General features: G+C 42.3%; 2 protein-coding genes across 2 annotated transcripts in view; both read right to left on the bottom strand.

Annotated features, from left to right (window-relative positions):
- Positions 1-2902: 2902 nt before the first annotated feature.
- Positions 2903-12004, bottom strand: serinc1 (serine incorporator 1). The gene is made up of 10 exons (XM_061090985.1): positions 11891-12004; positions 11398-11559; positions 9742-9935; positions 9373-9452; positions 8769-8906; positions 5834-6003; positions 5404-5494; positions 4832-4973; positions 4473-4697; positions 2903-3989 (listed from the first exon to the last, which is right to left on the bottom strand). The coding sequence occupies exons 1-10, from the start codon at positions 11927-11929 to the stop codon at positions 3851-3853; spliced, it is 1380 nt and encodes a 459-aa protein (XP_060946968.1). The 5' UTR covers positions 11930-12004; the 3' UTR covers positions 2903-3850.
- A 1528-nt stretch (positions 12005-13532) lies between these two features.
- Positions 13533-18022, bottom strand: part of LOC133024690 (heat shock factor protein 2-like) — a 28105-nt gene continuing 23615 nt past the window's right edge. Inside the window, 4 exon segments of the mRNA XM_061091857.1 lie at positions 13533-15150; positions 15152-15231; positions 15234-15431; positions 16440-16506. Coding sequence (XP_060947840.1) covers positions 15085-15150; positions 15152-15231; positions 15234-15431; positions 16440-16506 — 411 coding nt within the window. The 3' untranslated portion in view covers positions 13533-15084.

The raw sequence follows: 18022 nt of genomic DNA on the forward strand, positions 1-18022 counted from the left end.
ATAGCTTGCACATGCTGGGTTTTAGCCTAATCCCATTTTTCACAACATAGTTGATCGATGAAGGCTGTAACATTTTCTTTCTCAAGGCTAGGGAGAGCTGCTCTTAATGTTTCATGCAACTGTTTACTTGAAGCTTCCAGTTGTTCTGTAAAGCTATTTTTTTAACTATTTGCTCAATGACATTAAAGCCTAGGATGGGCTGTGAATGCCTTCCACCTTTTAACACTAGCATGGTGACAATACGCTATTTGAGATTGGCTCCCTCTGCAGCTAATCCAAAAGTGACCTCAATGAAACCCTTATAAGGCATGCTCTGTCCGTTAGCAGCTGTGATTTTCAAATCGTCAGTTGCATCAAGTAACTCATCATCATCTCATGTGGCAAATGTCTCCTTTTCCAATCTTCATCGACAATAGAGACTTGTGAGCCTGTATCCCACAGTGCTCGAGTTCTACGGCCTTGTATGTAGCACTCAACCATACCCTGTTTCCCTACTAGGGCAAAAAGACGAGAATGGCTGTCCTCTTTCTTGGTGCGGAAGGCATCTGCCCTTGATTGAGAGTGCTGGTTTACTTGTGGGTGAGGGTGCTGGTTGCATTGTTGCTATGATTTTGAGTCTTTGCTCTTTCCCAGGGACACCACAGTGGGAGCAATGCTGTTGGGACATTCCAGGGTTGTTAGTTACTCCCTGTCCCATGGGGGTAACCCTCCTCCATTTAAAGAAACATCCTTGTCTTGTCTGGTTCCTCTCATTCTGCAACCTGCAAGGAAGTGTTCACTACTAACGCATCGGTAGCAATGAAGGCAATATTCACTTCCACTTTCCTGGCAGCCAATACATTTTCTTAATTGTGCACGATTCGAAGCGGGGTACTGATGCTGTGGTGCAAACCTTTGATATTGAGCTGTTTCTTCTCTTCGTCCTGGTCCTGGGGGGGCTTCAGTTTTGTGGAGGGTACTGGAACTGGGGAAGGGGGATGCATTTCTCCGCTACAGCTGAGGCAAGATACTGTGTCTGTTCAGGGTCAGGCTGCCGAATTGGCTCTCTTAATTGTGCAACTGTAGCTCCTAGATTTTTCAATAATGCCATGTTTGAACGCATTTCTTCAGTTAATTTATTACATCAGGCTGAATTTTGCTGCTGTGTTCCGAATAATTTTTTTCCCTTTTTTCTCTGCAGGTGTGTTATCACAGTGGTTGGCCGCTGTTGAGTAAGTTGATTCTTTTTTCTTTCTTTTTTTCTGCTTACTTTGCGCAAGCAATGTTTAGTTTTTCGAGAAGCAGCTCGTCACTTGTTGTTTGTTGCAGTTACGGCTGGAGGTCGCTTCTAATGTAAGAGTTCTGCAGGCCTGTCAGAACGGTATGGAGAAACATACAATGCCGTTCGTCATCAAAAGATTTAACAATACATCATTGTGGCGTGGTCCATGCTAGCGAATGTGGCCCTAGCTGGTTTTCCATTTGAGTGTGGTAATGACATGAGTGCCAAGAAAGGCAGACATTCTGCATGTGAGGAGCCAGAGGTCGCATGACCCAAGGTGTGAGAGAATTTTTGACCATCCTCATACATAACACCTGTTCACCATTAAGAGAATAGAGCAGATAGCTCGTCGGGAGAGCGCTGGATAGTTGGTATGACTTTTAATGCTTTCTTTAGTTCTGTCTTTGCAGTCAGATAAATACACATATACACTTGTGTCTCTCTCGCCAGTCATTGTCTCCTTCTCTGGAGCTCCGTCTCCTAGCGCATCCGGCAGCACTCTCTCCCTCCTGCAGCCGACACTGATCGCACCCCACTACCACACACACATACTCCCTTCTCTCCAAGCAATACCCAAGGTCAGGTTATAAATGAAGGGCCAACTAGCAGTACATTGTGAATTGAATTACTTTCTTACTTTACTACTTTCTTACTTACTTACTTTTCTGACTGCGAAGCAATTGACTCTTTCCCTCCACCTATAACCTGATAATAGGAACCTATTTACCTTTAAGATAAAGATTGTATATACTAGATCAAATAACCAACTTTTAATATACTTCACATTTCAGTTTTAATCAGAGGTTTATGATTCTGATGTTTTAATAAATCTATGGCTTGTTAAAAGTTCTGTGACGGTTTTCTTTCTTAACTACACTAATATTCTTTCATTTCAATAAATCATCAAATAACTATGTATCTCATCACACCAGTAATGGTGACCTTTTGTCAAGGCATGTTAAGGTGTCGTGGCTGCACTTCAGAGATTAAGTAAAGAATAAATTCAGCAGAAACCGCAATCAAATCCCAATCCCATCAGACTTTACTTTATTTGGCCGGTTTCACATGTTCAGTGTTAGCTCTTTTCTAAATTAACATTTGTGTTATGACTGATTGTTTTAATGTTGTGGTGGACACAGTTTCAGATCCTTTACTTAAGCTATGGGAGAATATCCACAATATATTATATGAAAAGTCATGTATGAAAAATCATAGAACAAATTTTAGCATCAAAACTAGTACGAAGTTATAAAGTGAAATTACTGGTTTGATCCCTCAGAATTTGATGCATAACTGAAATATGCCAGCTGGTATGTCAGTTCTTCCAACTGAAAGAGCTGACATGCCAACAGAAGTCATAGCATGGACAGCAGATCTGGGGCTCGTTGCTGACGATATATTTCCTTGTTTAGATGAATAAAGTATTTCCTCAGATTTCTGTCAGGAGCTAGAGTTGAAGCTTAGCCGATCAACTTGTGTTCAGCTGTAAAAAGGAAGAACCCACACAGCTCTGTATCTTCTTTAGACCGCTCCACGTTTTTAGTGTCATCACTGCCAAGTTTGTCTGCATTGTTGGTGCTCTCTGTCAGACCTGCTAAAGCACAAAGCGCAGCTACTCAGAAAGGAAACAAAATACACTGCTTATTTTTCCTCTGTTTTATTAATCCGGATACAATGTACTTTTACATGTCAAGAGAAAAAATCTAATTAGGATAAAGCACAGGGGAGAAAATGAAACAAATATATAACCACAATCTCTATGAAGAGCCACATGCTAAGGTTTAACGTACAAGTCATCTAGAGGTTTTAAATAAATGTTCATTTTTGGATATACAGTCAAATCAAATGGTTTTGTTGTGTATGTGCTAAGGAGAGCAAGATGCAAAGTGAAAACTGATGGTAGAGCTGTAACACAACACACACAATGCTACACAGCACTGCTAATGGTACGAGTTAGAGATCTATAAGGTGCTCTCCTGCTTCAATGTGCTGGTGCCACAGCTGAAGTCCTGCTCACACATAACTCTAATCCACAAATCCATCCGACAGCAGCACATGTAAAGCAATTCCTCTCATTTTTTACATGTAAAATTATTCCCATAGGTAATACCACACCATACAACTGTCACTGCCTATACAACACACTGACTAAAGCCATTGTCCTGTTTGTAATAAAAGATTCATATACAGCTACTGTTATTGTCACATCAACTTTTAAAGGAAAATCATGCAGCTCTGTCTTTATAGAAAGAAAACTAAATCATTCACCAGTACTACACAGAATATATTTACAATGGTGGCAGCATTGGGGAGCACTACTACAGGCTGCTGAGGGGTCACAATGACATTACACTGGATGAGGCTGGGCTGCAGTCAGAGCTGGGATACCATACAGTAAATCCAGTATATCAGCCCTGCAGTGAGGAAGCTGCAACAGTAAGGACAGATGAGCCTAAACCACCAAACAAAACACCCAACCTGAGTGCAGCCACGGCCCCTCCAGCAGTAACTGATGCATGGTTAGCTACCTAATGTTTTACTGAAACAAAACATGGGTGATGCAGAGCATGGGTGCGTATATAAGCAGTTTCAGTCAAAGTCTCTGTTGACCAGGACCAGCGGAGCAACCAGGGTCCACACGTAGAGGGCAATGCAGATCCAGCTGGAGGAGATCTTCACCCATACTGATGGCCACTTGCTGGTCATGGCCTGGTAGTTGACGTCAGGGCTGCAAGGAGAATATTCAGATTAAAGATCTGCAGCAACTAGTCTGGATTCCGAAAAATATTACAGTGTTTCAAAACTGTAGTTTACCACAGAAAGATGAGGAGCAATAACCAGACATCCACACTAATTTCATGCACACTTTACCCATTAACAATAAACACCAACACTAATCAGAAGTTTTTATGACACGTACAGTATCTGAAGTTTACTTTGTGTTTGTTTGATTCGCTTGGTTCAAGTGGCGGGACAATCTGGATTCATGATCCGACATTCCTGATTAATTACTCAATAAATGTGATATACTTTGTTTGTGTAAAGAGTGACTGAGACGGGCAGACACACACACCTGCAGACAGGATAGATATTCTTCCAGTAGATTATGAAACACAGTATTTAAACTTCATTGTTAAAGATCAGTTCAATGTGTAATCCCTGTTAACAGTATGTTAGTACTCCCTGCAGCTCCAAGCCTTGTGTGGCCTACCTGTACCAGTTGGTGAGCGTCATCATAATGTAGAGAGAAGCCAGGAAAAGCATGAAGTGGAAGAAAGAGTACGAGTAGGTGACGCCATCCTTCTCGTTGTCCACAGCTCTGTTGTGGCCGCTGCCCTCCTCGAAACTGTCAGCCTGAGGCCCATCCTCGATCAGAGCTGACTCGTCACTGGTCAGAGTCAGCTTGTTAACCTGGGCGTTGGATGAGTTACGAATACTTATGGAAAAACAAAGGAACAGAACGAAGTCGTGTTAAGCATAGAATATCAACCTGCCAGTTGGGTCTTCAGTTCATGTGGGTGTTTCCTCACATGTTTGTGACTGCAAAGATGTGTTAAAGGACAACCTCACCTGGAGTAGAGGACACACATGAGGAAAAGGATCAATCCCACAATCCCTTGGGCATCCCACCACTGAACCACATGGTCCTGAGTTGCAGGACTGGTACTGTTTAGCCCAATAATACCCAGAAGGCTTGGGTTACATTTCCTGTCTGTGAGACACAAGAAAACAGAAAGACTGCTGCTGTCATTACATGACCATGGTTTCTACTGATTTAAAAAAAAAAACAGGCTCTCTTATCCTAATTAGCATCGATGATTCGAATTGAAACTCGATCTCACAGTGAATAGATGTATGCATAAGCAGGACAATGACTGCAGACAGTATCACTGGGACCATAAGTCAATAGAGATGTGTTTTTAAGGTTAGTTCATCCAGTATTCTTAGAATATGATTGTTAAGTCTTTTTAACATCACATGTACATCAGTTAACTCAAAGTGCACTGTGAGGAGAAGCTGTGCTCTGGCTGACCTCAATACAACATCAGACTTGCAGTATTTTCAGTGAATGGACTTACGCCCAGATTTCTGCAAGTCAATTTAAACATTTCATCAAAATCACTCAAAAAACATGATATTACCAGGCTCGTTGGTCATGGCAGACCAGGTCAGGTACATAGTGTATAGGGTAACCAGGGAAGACTGCAGCAGGCCAGACCTTGGCTGGGACTCCTTTATCAAGAAAACACCGGAAATTAGTATGAGAATAATCTAAGAGTAACTAATAAAAAGAGAAAGCTTCAGCTCACCTGCTGAGCTTCATGAACCAAGTGACATATGACCCACAGACCCAAAATCCCAAATACAGCTTGTATAATGAGCATTCTTAATCATATAAAGTGGCAGGTCTCCCTCTAAAGCGTCAGTCTTTCAAACCTACTTCTCTGTCACCACTGACGATGCTTCTCTCACCTGACATTTACAGTCTACAGTACAAGACATATGGTCGTATTTTCTCAGTCACTGACATCCCTGCTCAGACATGGATGGAAAAAAAGAACATCTGCGAACCTGGATCTGGGGCAGGATGGACAGGACAGAGGCAGCGATGCAAAGGAGCATGTTAATGCTGATGAAGACCTTATTCTCAGTGCAGCCGTCCGAGTGGGTGTAGTAGATGTAGAACATGATCAGAGATACCAGAGACAACAGGTAGTTGACTGCAGTGACTGAAAGAAGGGCTGTGGACAAAGCAATTTCAAGTTTTACTATGTGTAATACTGTTACACTGCATATATGATAACAAGAGTCCTTTGGAAAGATGCTGCCCCCCAAAATGGCCCCTCATAGATGTTGAATGCACTGATTGAAAGTTGCTTTGGATAAAAGCGTCAACTAAATGTAATGTAATGTATATTCTGTTTACATTGAACAAATTATTTAAAAAATTTTCAACTTAATATGATCATATTATTTTATGACATAAATAACTAGAAAACATGCTTATTGATAAACTTGTTCTCATGCCGATCTGTTTGGTTGTCAATGGGATATCATTGAACACTACAAGTTTAAGACGTCAGGATGGGGGCAGGGGCGGCTCCTGGCATAAGCGACATAGGCAGTTGCCTAGGGCGCAATATGCCGAGAGGGTGCCAGAAGAGGCTGATTTATCATCACATGATACATGCAATGTTAACGAATGCAGTAACGTCACACCATCATCCTCTAACCCCGGGGACACACCGGATCAATTGGGGTGTTCACACCGGCAGCGAATGTGCATTTTATTCACATCCAGTTTTACATTTAAAAATTTTTTTTTTTGTGAACTTGGTTTATTAACTAGTGAATGTTACCTCTGGAGTTAAGGAAGGAATTTGCATTCATGTTTGAATTTGTGTGTGTGGTGGGGGGGGCGCATGCAGTTTTGCTTGTGTTTGTTGGGGTGCGACAATCTGAATTCTTGCCTAGGGCTCCAACATTTGTTTTTCCTTACTCTTGTTCAGTGTTAAGGGCAGAGAGTGACACACCTTGTTAAGCCATATAAGGCAAATTGTGAATGTGAACACAGGCTATACAAAAACAATTTGATTGATCAATTGATTTTCATCTTGAAGCCATTTGTGGTCGCCATGAGAGTTTAGTCAAAAGAAAATGGGTTAGAAGAATTAAGGACCTAATTAGTTTTTGAGGCTACCAGTAGTATGCGAGCTAATCCTGGGGATATTTAAAAAGTCACGCTCTGTCTCTATCTCTCTCTTACAAACTCACTCACACATTTATGGCCATTTTCTGTGTTAACCCTGTGTAAAAACCGCGCTGGCAGTAGCAGCTCCGCTGTGGAACTGACAATTGAGGCACGCAGCCATTCGCGGAGCAGCTGATCTGCAGCCGGTGTGCCCGGACGTCATTTATAGGCCATTGATACTAATAAAATGGGTATTGCGATACCTTTCTACTATCAGTATACCTTGCAACTAGAGCTTGGTGATCTTATCACAATATTTTTGTCCATTGATATCGATATATATCGCGATATAAATCAATAAACCAGAAAAAATGTTGGGGCATATGTGTGTTTTTGTTCAATGTTCTTCTATGTCCAAACAGATTTTACTTGCTCGTACAATCCTGTGCCACACCACTTTAATTATAACATTTAATACAATACACTACAGTGAAAAGTTGAATACAGTATAATGTTCTATTGCCCTTTTATATTTCTTTATTCTCTTGTCTACCTCATTCTGACCTGCCTGCTGCTGTAAGCACTGGATTTCTACAGTTGTATTTTGACTTATCTTAATTTAAATCAGCACCAAGTGACTCTACTCCTCTGATGTTTTGTAATCACTCACACATAGAACTGATCTTTATAAAAACCTGCTGAATTCATATTTATGTTCCTAAATAAACGGAACGTTGCTTCTTCTACAACAATGAAGTTAAAAACACTGCGTTTTGCTGAAATCTGCAGGAGGAACATGGCGGTTCTGAGGGACAGCTGGCAGGTCAGGTGTGAGTTGGGCGCCACCAAGTGTCTAAACTGAGAAGTGCAATACAGTGGGCCATAGTCCATTAAATTACATTTCCTTTAGCTGACGCTTTTATCCAAAGCGACTTACAATAAGTGCATTCTACCCCGAGGATACAAACCCAGACCAAGAAGAATCAAGAAAGTACAATTTCTTCAAAAATAAAGCCAAACTACAAAGTGTAGCAATTTGTAGCAATCTTTTTTTTTTGATGCGGGCCAATTAGAAATGGATGGCGGGCCGCAGTTGGTCCGTAGTTTGGACACCCAACATTATTTTCAACGTCGACTAATCGCAACAGCCCTAGTGTTGTGTGAAGCAGGGGAATGTCTGCACGGTGTGTTTAAACATTTGTCTCATTAACTTTACATAATCAAACAAACACAAAGTAAACGCTAGTCCTGTATGTGTCCTAATAACTTGTGATCAGTGATGGTGTTTACTGTTAAAGTTTTAAGTGAGCGCAGGTCAGAGGAGTGAGGAGGAATATGACAGGATGAGCAGACCTTTAACGTGAGTCTGTCCTGAAGCAGCGGTGTTATAATTTATCACCAGTGGAAATCCGCTGAAACAATGAACATAGCGCAAAACATTATTATGTTCAGTCACTACATCGATGCAGAGTCAATCCTCCTCTCTGCAGGAGCCCAAACATTGACACCTGTGTTGCTGCTGCTCCTCTTCTCTTTGCTGTGTGCGTCAACCTATCTTGATATGGGTGTATCTCTCCTCCAGCCACATGATTGGTTTGGCGCTGCGGGATTCTTATTATCATTAGCTGTTCATGCTGTCTTTCAAAACATGGACGGGATGAGTTTTATCAACGTTATATATCGACACATCTTAAATTTCTATTAAGGAAAAGTTATATAGCGATTATTATCGATATCGTGTTATCCCCAAGCCCTACGTGCAACACTAGACTGTACATCAATACATTTAGCCTCATGATAACACTGTAACCATACCTGCATACCAGCAGCGAGAGTTGCCCTCCTCCATCTTCTCCACCCAAGACTCATTCCAGGAATGTGCAAAGTCAATGAGTAAAACCAGCTGGATGAGGATGAAGCAGAATGCTCCAGCCATTCCAATATAGAACCACACTGTGGAACAAACAGAGAAAAAAACTCTACCTTACAACATCTGTGGGTTCATTTAAGGCAAAAATCGATGGCATTTCAGGACCTTACAAGTGTCACCACAAACTGAATTCAAAACCACAATGAAGGCTAACTGGCTAAGCACGCACTGACTGTTAGCCGTAATTTCACTAACCATGTGTAAAGAATAAATACAATATCAACTACCTTGTAAACAAGAATTACAGTAATGCAGGTGTATGCCTCCACCAGTAAGTGCAGTTTCAGTGACTGTTACTGTTACCTTTGACCATTAAAAGCTAATCAGTTTATTATTGAGCCGAAGAACCAGTCCAAAGACACCACTGGCTGTATTTATGCGAACAAATAAAAAAAGAAGCTTGAGTTGTCACACTATTACAGGTACATCTGACAGCTACATTGGATTTTTTCGAGAGGCAAAATTATAAGAATTAACTAGAATAGGTACCAGTAGTGAAGGGACCTTCTGAGATGAAAAATGATCCAATTGTGATGGCAGTAGCTGCTGCAAACTTAAAGAGCCAAAACCTGAAAGAGAGACAAACATCTAGTTATTAGTGCCTTTTCAATCACTTCCACTTGTCTCACATCAGTCTCTGGTGAAATGATTTGATGTTCATCAGAAAATTCACCACAGGTATAAGGTAAAGATTCAGTCAAATCTTTTGTCAAGAAACCAACACAATGTATGAATTTATGTCTGTATGCATGTATGGATGCACAAGTAGATGCATGCATGCATGCATGTATGGTTAGTGGGTAGGTGGGCTTAGAAAGATGGATGGATGGGTGGGTGGAAAGATGGATGCTGCCTCACCCGTTGTGTAGCGCAGCTCGGGGGTCTTGGCTGCTCTTGACTTTGATCATGAGCAGAGAGAAGAGCAGGTAGAACATGGCCATCCCGAAGCAAACACGGTAAACAGCCTTATAGCCAACCAGCACATCACAGTTGACATGACCCTCCACACCAGGAATAGACGAACCTGTCCCTCCTTCACAGAAACCTGGAATCTATAGCAGCAAAGAGCAGAAGCTAAGATGCTGCACCACAACATCAGACCTCTAATCAGAAAGGTCAAAAGCAGCAAATAAAGGGTCGGGTGATATGCTGCAATTTTCCAATCAGCCACCATCAGACCAACAATAATCGATTGATATGAGCGCAGGCATATGTGCCTTTGTTTGGCTGTATGTGTTATTATCAGCAAATGCTGGTAAAGAGCTTGTTGCTAAGAAAACAAAATTTCTTATGATTGTTTTGGCTTTAAATCTGACACAACGGGCAAACTGAAGGACCTATGTGAAGTTATTTGTCATCTTGTAATTTGTGGGAACTGTTGGTTTTTTTCTACAAACTTAAGGTCTTGACCTTATTATGTTTATTATTATTATTTGGCTCTTAAATTGGACTGAACAGATATATTTTATTACAATCGATTCTTCATTTTTGCCAAGGACGTTTGTGTGAAGCGCTTTGTAACCTCGTTCTGATAAGTGCTATACAAGTTATTATTTTATCTTCATATACGTACAGCAAAAGATTCTTACTGATAAATTCCCCAACTCTATTTGCAAATATTTAAGACCTATTAAGAGAAAGAGATAAGTGGAATCAGGAGGAGTCAACGAAATAATGCAGGAAGCTAGGAAAATTTTAGTAATTTAAGGAAAGTATCAGTCATTATGTAGTGATCACTGTTGATATTATGGTGTTGGCTACAAGCAAAACGGCATATGGACACATTCCCAAACCCCTGAAGGAGGCAAGAGTAAACCCTCTCCTGAAGAAACCCACTCTCGACCCGTCTGAAGTTATCCACTACAGACCTGTCTCTCTTCTTCCCTTTCTTGCCAAAACTCTTGAGCGAGCCATCTTTAATCAACTCTCCTCCTATCTTCACTATATCAATCTTTTTGATCCGTACCAGTCTGGTTTTAAGGCAGGCAACTCAACTGTCATTCACTCACATGGCTTTTCCTACCAAAACTACGCTCATGACACCCAACTAATCCTCTCTTTTCCCTAATCTGAAACACAGGTAGCAGCAGGAATCTCGGCCTGTCTGACTGTCATCTCTCAGTTGATGTCTGCACACCACCTGAAAATTAACCTTTACAAGACCGAACTACTTTTCCTTCCAGGGAAAGACTCTCCCACCCATGACCTGACTATTACCTTTGACAACTCCGTGCCAGCCCCCACCCAGACCATTAGGAACCTGGGTGTGAGACTCGACAGTCAACTCTTCCTTACTGCCAACATTACTACAACAACCTGCTCCTGTAGATACATGCTGAAAAACATCAGAATACATCCCCCTTCTCACTCAGAAGGCTGTGCAGGTTTTGGTCTGTAAAGTAACATCAGGGCAAAAAATGGACATTGACAATAATCCCAGTATAAACACCATGCTGATGCTCTTTCCTGTGTTGTAATATTCACTAACTTTGGTATTGTAGGTGAAAAATGTACCTTCTTGAGCTGGCCTTCCATGCCCGGCATCAACATGATACAGGCAATGCCCACTCCAAACAGCAGGAAGAAGGCGAAGATGAGCCGAGTCACCGTCGAGTTGTTCCCACTGGGGCAGCAACGACACAGCAGGCAGGGGGCGCTGCCGCACAGGCACGGGATCTACACACACACACACAGCGAGGGATAGTTGTTTACTGGAACTGGACGGGAAGATGAGGGGAGGTGAGATGAGACAGGCCCGTGTGCGTCTACAGCTGATACCGGACACTGTTTATATATACACGCTGCGGTGTCGCAACACTTCTGTTGACATCATCCATAGCTGTTTGTTCCCACTATTTTCTAACACAAACATTTAGCGTCCAGCGACACCCAGCCCGTTGCTCCGTGTTGCACAGTCATGGCAGGTGAGTGAAGACGGAGCAGCTGAAAAGAAATAAACACACGGCAGCTGCCAATGTCACCGTCAGTACGAAGGCGCTATACTCACCCAGCTCGCCATGGAGCAAAGTCCCAGAACGGCTCCCATAATGTCCGATGCCCTTCCTTCAGTCTGGCGTTAGATTTCTCTCTGACCGTGTCCCAGAAGATGGAGGATGTTCTGCCTTTCTTCTTCTGATGACGCAGGGGCTCGGTAGTTCAAATGTATATCTGCATTTTGCTGCCCTCCACTGGCGTGAGCGAGTGTTGGAGTGAGCAAGGTGCAGCGACGTTCCGCTTTTTAACAGCAGTCGGAAAAGGAAAATGTTCACCGTAGATACATTTAAATCCTTTTTACAACACACAAAAAATCAACAGCTCAAACTTGAAGAACACTTCCCAGATCTCTGTCTTTTTATTTCCTCGACCAGACTCCACATGAGCCAGAGGGAGGAGTCTGGCCTCACAGACCAGGACGTTTTTAGACTTAAAAAGCACACCCTGAAACACATCCTGAGCTCAGGCCTGGGGGAAAAGACCGGACCCCTACTAACAGAAACAAACGAACACAAACAAACGATATACATGAACTGTGTCAAAAGCATCCACCAGACCGGACTGAACCACAGACCCCCTACTGTGTGGTAATACTGTGAGCAGGTGTTGACTTGTCTTTAACAGACTGTTTTTTTATTAACATCAGCACTTATTTATTTAAATTATAATACAAGCAACGGTTTTGTAAAATGAAGAAAATGTAAATAAAGTGTTTTTGAAAAATCAAATCAAATCTCTCTCTCTCTCTCTGGACAACGAAGTTGACTGAGAACTCTTTTTCACTGAGATATGAACTTCCAGTGAATGTATATGGAGGGAATATTTAATAGTGACACAATAAATTGGTGATGTTTTGCAGTGCTAGATGAAATGTAGTCAGACAAAAAATATTTTCCGGCACTGCCCGGCTCGCTTCCCCCGCCCAAAATATCCCTTGTACGTTGGAAGCTCTTATGCACAATTTAAGTTACCAACTAACATAAATGTTATCGGATGTTAGTGACCAACAGCGGATATTAGGGACACATCTTCAGCTGTGTACCTTAGGTGTTTTGGCCTTTTAATCACAAGACATCCTCTTCTAAGGCAGGCCCACCACAGGTTGATTAGGTTTTGTATTATTACGTCTGAAGAGAACACAATTGCCTCCAATTGTATTGGATTTGTGGAGTCAAAAACTTCACGCACCCCTCCATCGACATAGTGGGGTGATATAATGACATAAGTGAATTTTCATTTTCAGCTAACTATCCCTTTAAGGACACTGGCACAGAACACAGCAGCCATCAATAACAATGCAATTTGACCTTTGCCAATTTAATGCATAGGAGGGAATCAGCTTATTAATCAGCTGATGTGGGCTGGCACAGAGAGCTGCTGCTGTCAGCTGACATACTGGACTGCGGCTGAGCTTGCCTCTGAGACCTGACTGAACAACAATATGATCTCATTTTTTATTTGTTTTACATCCGAGACCTTTGCTTTGAAGAAAACATTCGTAGTTGTAAAAATTAAGTACCCAAGAAACTGATAAATGGAATGTGCTGAACCTTGAGCATAGTTTACTCTGCTTCCTAAGGGCTTGTTGAAAGCCCTCTTGGGATGTTGGATTAAGGAGGTCTGTGTCCAAGATCAGTAATCTTCTGAAACATTCACCACAGATTCACACAATAACTTTAATGTGACATTTTTCTGATGTGAGAGGACACAAAGGCAGGACATTTTTCATTATCTTGTGGGAGATTCATGTGAACTACCAACTAACAGTATGAATGACTTCCTGGGAACTGAAAATGTTCACCACAAACCCCTTTTTTAAACCATATCACCCCCCCTCCTTACAATGATGGCTGGCTTCTCACTCTACCTTCCAGTGTGGCTGTTCTGAGACCATATACCATTGTAATAACTACATAGAACAAAGCTAAATTTTTACTAGTCCGACCACTGTACGTCGAAAAAAATTCATCGCCAAACCCATAGGTGGCGCAACGGAAGACGAGCTCAGAGAAGCCTACCCCAATTTTGGGAAGAAGAAGTCCACGTGTGTCTGTTTATCTCTGTCTCCCACACACTGAACCATGGCAACTAACAGAACTAAATAAAGTGACACCCAGCGGGTCAAAATGCTGATGTTATCGTTTCTTAGCGCAGAGGTTCCCCGGTCTTGTTTCCGAACTGTGTTGCTTATTCCACAGCTTGAATCTGCTTGAGGCTACACGAAGCTAGCTAGCTCCCCTCCCAGCTAGCTTTCCCCCCAGCTTCCACACACAGTCAGCAGGACTCCCGACACTAACTACTACCCAGTGTTTGCTTCTAACCTGATGGTACTATAGAAACAGTGTCATGATAGAAGTGGAATTAAAGTCGTGACGGCGGGTTCTTGCACTGTTACCACCGCGGTTAGCATGGTGGATAGCCCGCTAGCCTAGCCTGCTAGCGCCGTTTTGAAAGCTCGTTATAACCGTATGTGACCGTGCACACATGCCGTCAGTGCTCTAACGAGCCACCGTCAGCCGGACAACTTCGCTGGCTCAACACACACGTCACATTAATCGTAGAATCGTAGTTGTGTTTGATGCTACAGGGAAGTAAACAGGAAGTTTGAGGTCCGGAAATGACGTCGTAGGGAAATGACGTCGTTCGCGGACCAATCACAGCCAAGAGCTGTCCGTGGGCTCTCCGACATGAGGACGGATAGTTAGAAAAATCAGACGTGTACGAAAAGCTCTCCGAGGCGCTCGGAGAGGGCGTTCCACGACGGATAGGGCGGTCTTCTATCCGTTTTAGAAAAGGCGTAAAAGCATAAATTGGCCCTAAGTCCAAATGGTGACCTAAGGATATTAGGAGACCTTCAATCTCCATGTCTTTTAAGAACTTAATACATATTTGTCCTTCATACATGTCTCCTGTTTTGACCGAGTGATACAAATCATATCTGTAAAAGGATACATTTCTAGAGGTTATTAAACTAGTATTGTATGTGAAAATTTCTCAAAAACTCTAGTCTTGCATGTAAAAATGTGGAACATGGTATAAACTGCAGAAGCCTTGTGTTGCCTTCCCTTTGGTTGCTGCTTCTCAACCAAAACACACACGTCATGCCAGAGAGATGAGGAAGATTAACACACAATGTCAGCATTATCTGGAAGATGGAAGGGGCACAGTCAGTGAACCAATATCAGTGTGACTGGCATCAGTGTCTGCTCACACTCTGTGCTGCTGGGTCGAGTCGACCTCCAATCCAACAGGACTCAGTTCACACAAGTAAAAGATAAAAGAGTGTGTCCTCGCTGGCCTCCGCTTCTGTCAGAGGCTCCAGGCAGACAAAAGAGTTGCAGACTGGCTGTTTGACTCCAGGCTGGTGTCCAGCAGCTCTGAGGGGGGATCAGCCTCCACAGAAGCACTGGAGCTGGAGGGCTGAAGGTGGATGATGGAGAAATCAGAGGAGCTGCTGCTGCTGCCACTGGTGCCTGGGTCCAACTCTGGACAAGGGGTACAGCCATCAAGGGGGGCCAGCAGGGGACAGGAGGTGTACTGGATTAACTGCTTATCTGAACAAAAACAAATGGTCAAAAATTGGAAACATAATCGATAATCACCATTTGCCTGACTGTAATCATGCAACAATTGTCATCATATGTGTTGTAAAGAGAACTACAAATCACACTTTGTGCTGATGTAACACTGCGGACGGCCAACAACCTATGGACACAGCGGAATAAATGTGTGGACACATGCTGCTTCCATTCAGTTTACAGGGCTCACTGAAAGCTCTGATGAGGATTAAATTGATGTATCCTCACTGTCTCCACACCTCAACTCAAACTAACACAATGAAGTGAGGGATCATGGTGGAACAGTAACTAACACACAGATTGTCTTCTTAAAATCTTTCACTGATGTAAAACGTATGATAAACTGGTGCCTAATGTAATTTATGAATGTATCTGTTATGCATCTGGGCCAACATTCTGGACTATTGGGCTACAGTAGGGTAACGTCTGGCTGCCTGTGCAGCACGTGACCACTGGGTCACTGCACTTCTGTGTCTCACTGGCGTCTGTTGCTCACACAGATTGCGTGCCTGCTATGTGTTCTGGTATGACTAGTATATTTCCTCTAATAAAAGTAGTGCTATGTTCTCAAATAATTGCCATGACACTGCAGCATTCCCATTATTTCCCAGATTACACCAAGATGTAATTATATGTCTCAGATGGATGCTAAGAAACTGGTCCATGCTTTTGTTACCTCTAAACAGCATTATTGTAATTCTTCATTATCGGGATGTCCTAGTAAGTCTGTGAAAAGCCTCTAGATGGTCCAAAATGCTGCAGCATGAGTGCTGACAGGAACTAGAAGAAGAGAGCCAATACTCCAGCCTTAGCTTCTCTGCATTGGCTGTCTGTAAAAGTATCACTTTGGATTATTTAGTGTAGATTTTCTTCATTGAAAATGAAACCTACAGCACAATGAAGTGTGCAAAGAGTGAATACTGTCTAATTCCACTGTATGTCAATGGAGGTTAGGCTGTGAGTGTGCAAGTATTCTCAACTTACCAATGTGTTCTTCTTCTGTCCTGTCTCTGTTCAGCTGTGCAGTGTTCTCTTTGGAGGGCACACTCTCCTATAAAACACATAACAGCTTCAAAACTCCCCAAAAATGTAGATATAAATGACAGGTTTACATTTTTTTTCTTCTAGTCTGTTATTGACACAACAATAGTGACATGTCTACAAGTGCAGTCTGTACTATTCTCAGGCAGCTCCACTATAAATACAATGAGAAAAGTGTTTTTCTAAAAAAATCTCTTTCTTACTTGTATGACTTGGAGTACATACGCTCCCCTGGACTCCTGCTCTAAATATGTGTAAATTATGTGCATATTGTGATGAGTAGATGTTTTTATTGTTTCCATTGAAGTTTCATTCCTTTGTAAAACCTCAACCATTACAAAAGGCTACACACTTAAAATACACCCCTTTACCTTTGAATACCACTCGACAGAAATACCGCAAGATCCAAAGTGAGCACACAGCAGGGTAAGCCCGCTGGATTCATGGCAAGCGAGTGGGGGGAATGAAGATGCTTTGATTACGCAAACAGATACAAAAAAGAAAAAAAACTAAACAAATATCTCTCGGTGAAAAAGCGGATAAATATTTAACTATATGAGTATTAGGGTTATACAGTGAGGGTGAAATAAATAAATATAATTAAATATAATTATAATATAATATAATTTCGGGAGTAATTGTACAGTGGTTATTATAAAGATCCAGGGTTATTGCACAGTGGGTTGGCTGTTCAGTAGTGAGACGGCGAGGGGGAAGAAACTGTTTTTGTGTCTGGAAGTTTTGGTGAACAGAAATCTGTAGCACCTACCAGAGGGGAGGAGATGGAATAGGTTGTGTCCAGGGTGTGAGGGGTCTGCAGTGATTTTTCCTGCCCGTTTCCTGACTCTGGAGGTGTACAGGTCTTGGATGGTGGGCAGGTTGGCACCAATGCAAACCAGGCAGTTATGGATGTGCACAGAACAGACTCGTAAATATTTATGTATTTATGAGATGTCACGTCAGATTCTCCTAACCATAATTTCATAAAATAAATACACTAATGATATGCTTCTCGACATCATACATTTTATCAAAGTAGGCTTAAAACCTTCCTTTTTGATAATAGCTTATAGTTAAAGCTGGTCCAGTCTTAGACCTGCTCTTAGTTATGCTGCTATAGATCTAGAAGGTCGGGTGACACATGACACACAGAGCTTCTTTTTGCAGCGTCTCCTTCCTCTTCTCAAATCATTATCACATCAAAGTAATTCATATCTCATCAATACATGTTTCTGACTTGACCCCTTCCCCGGAGTCCCTAACGCCCGCAGATCCAGGGCCGCATCTGTGTCCACATCATGGATTGGATCGCGTATCAGAGATCGTAATGGTGGATCCAGTATGGCGGATTCTATTTCGTGCTGGCTGATCAGGATAATAATGGCGGATCCTTTATCATGTTGGCATCTGATAATGGTGGTGGACCATGACCGCGGTGGCAGCTGATGATGGATCCTAATTGGCGGCAGTGGACAATGACTGTTGACTATGGTGGCATCCGATCTTGATGGTGGATCTTGATCTTG

This window comes from Limanda limanda, chromosome 18 (genome assembly GCF_963576545.1).
Source record: "Limanda limanda chromosome 18, fLimLim1.1, whole genome shotgun sequence".
Classification (NCBI taxonomy): domain Eukaryota; kingdom Metazoa; phylum Chordata; class Actinopteri; order Pleuronectiformes; family Pleuronectidae; genus Limanda; species Limanda limanda.

Coding starts and splice junctions, on each gene's coding strand:
- serinc1 (XM_061090985.1), bottom strand. CDS start 11,929: ATGGGAGCCGTTCTGGGACTTTGCTCCATGGCGAGCTGG. Junction 6,004..8,768: donor CTCTCGCTGCTGGTATGCAG/GTATGGTTACAG, acceptor CTTTGTCCACAG/CCCTTCTTTCAGTCACTGCA. Junction 4,974..5,403: donor TGCCATGACCAACGAGCCTG/GTAATATCATGT, acceptor TGTGTCTCACAG/ACAGGAAATGTAACCCAAGC.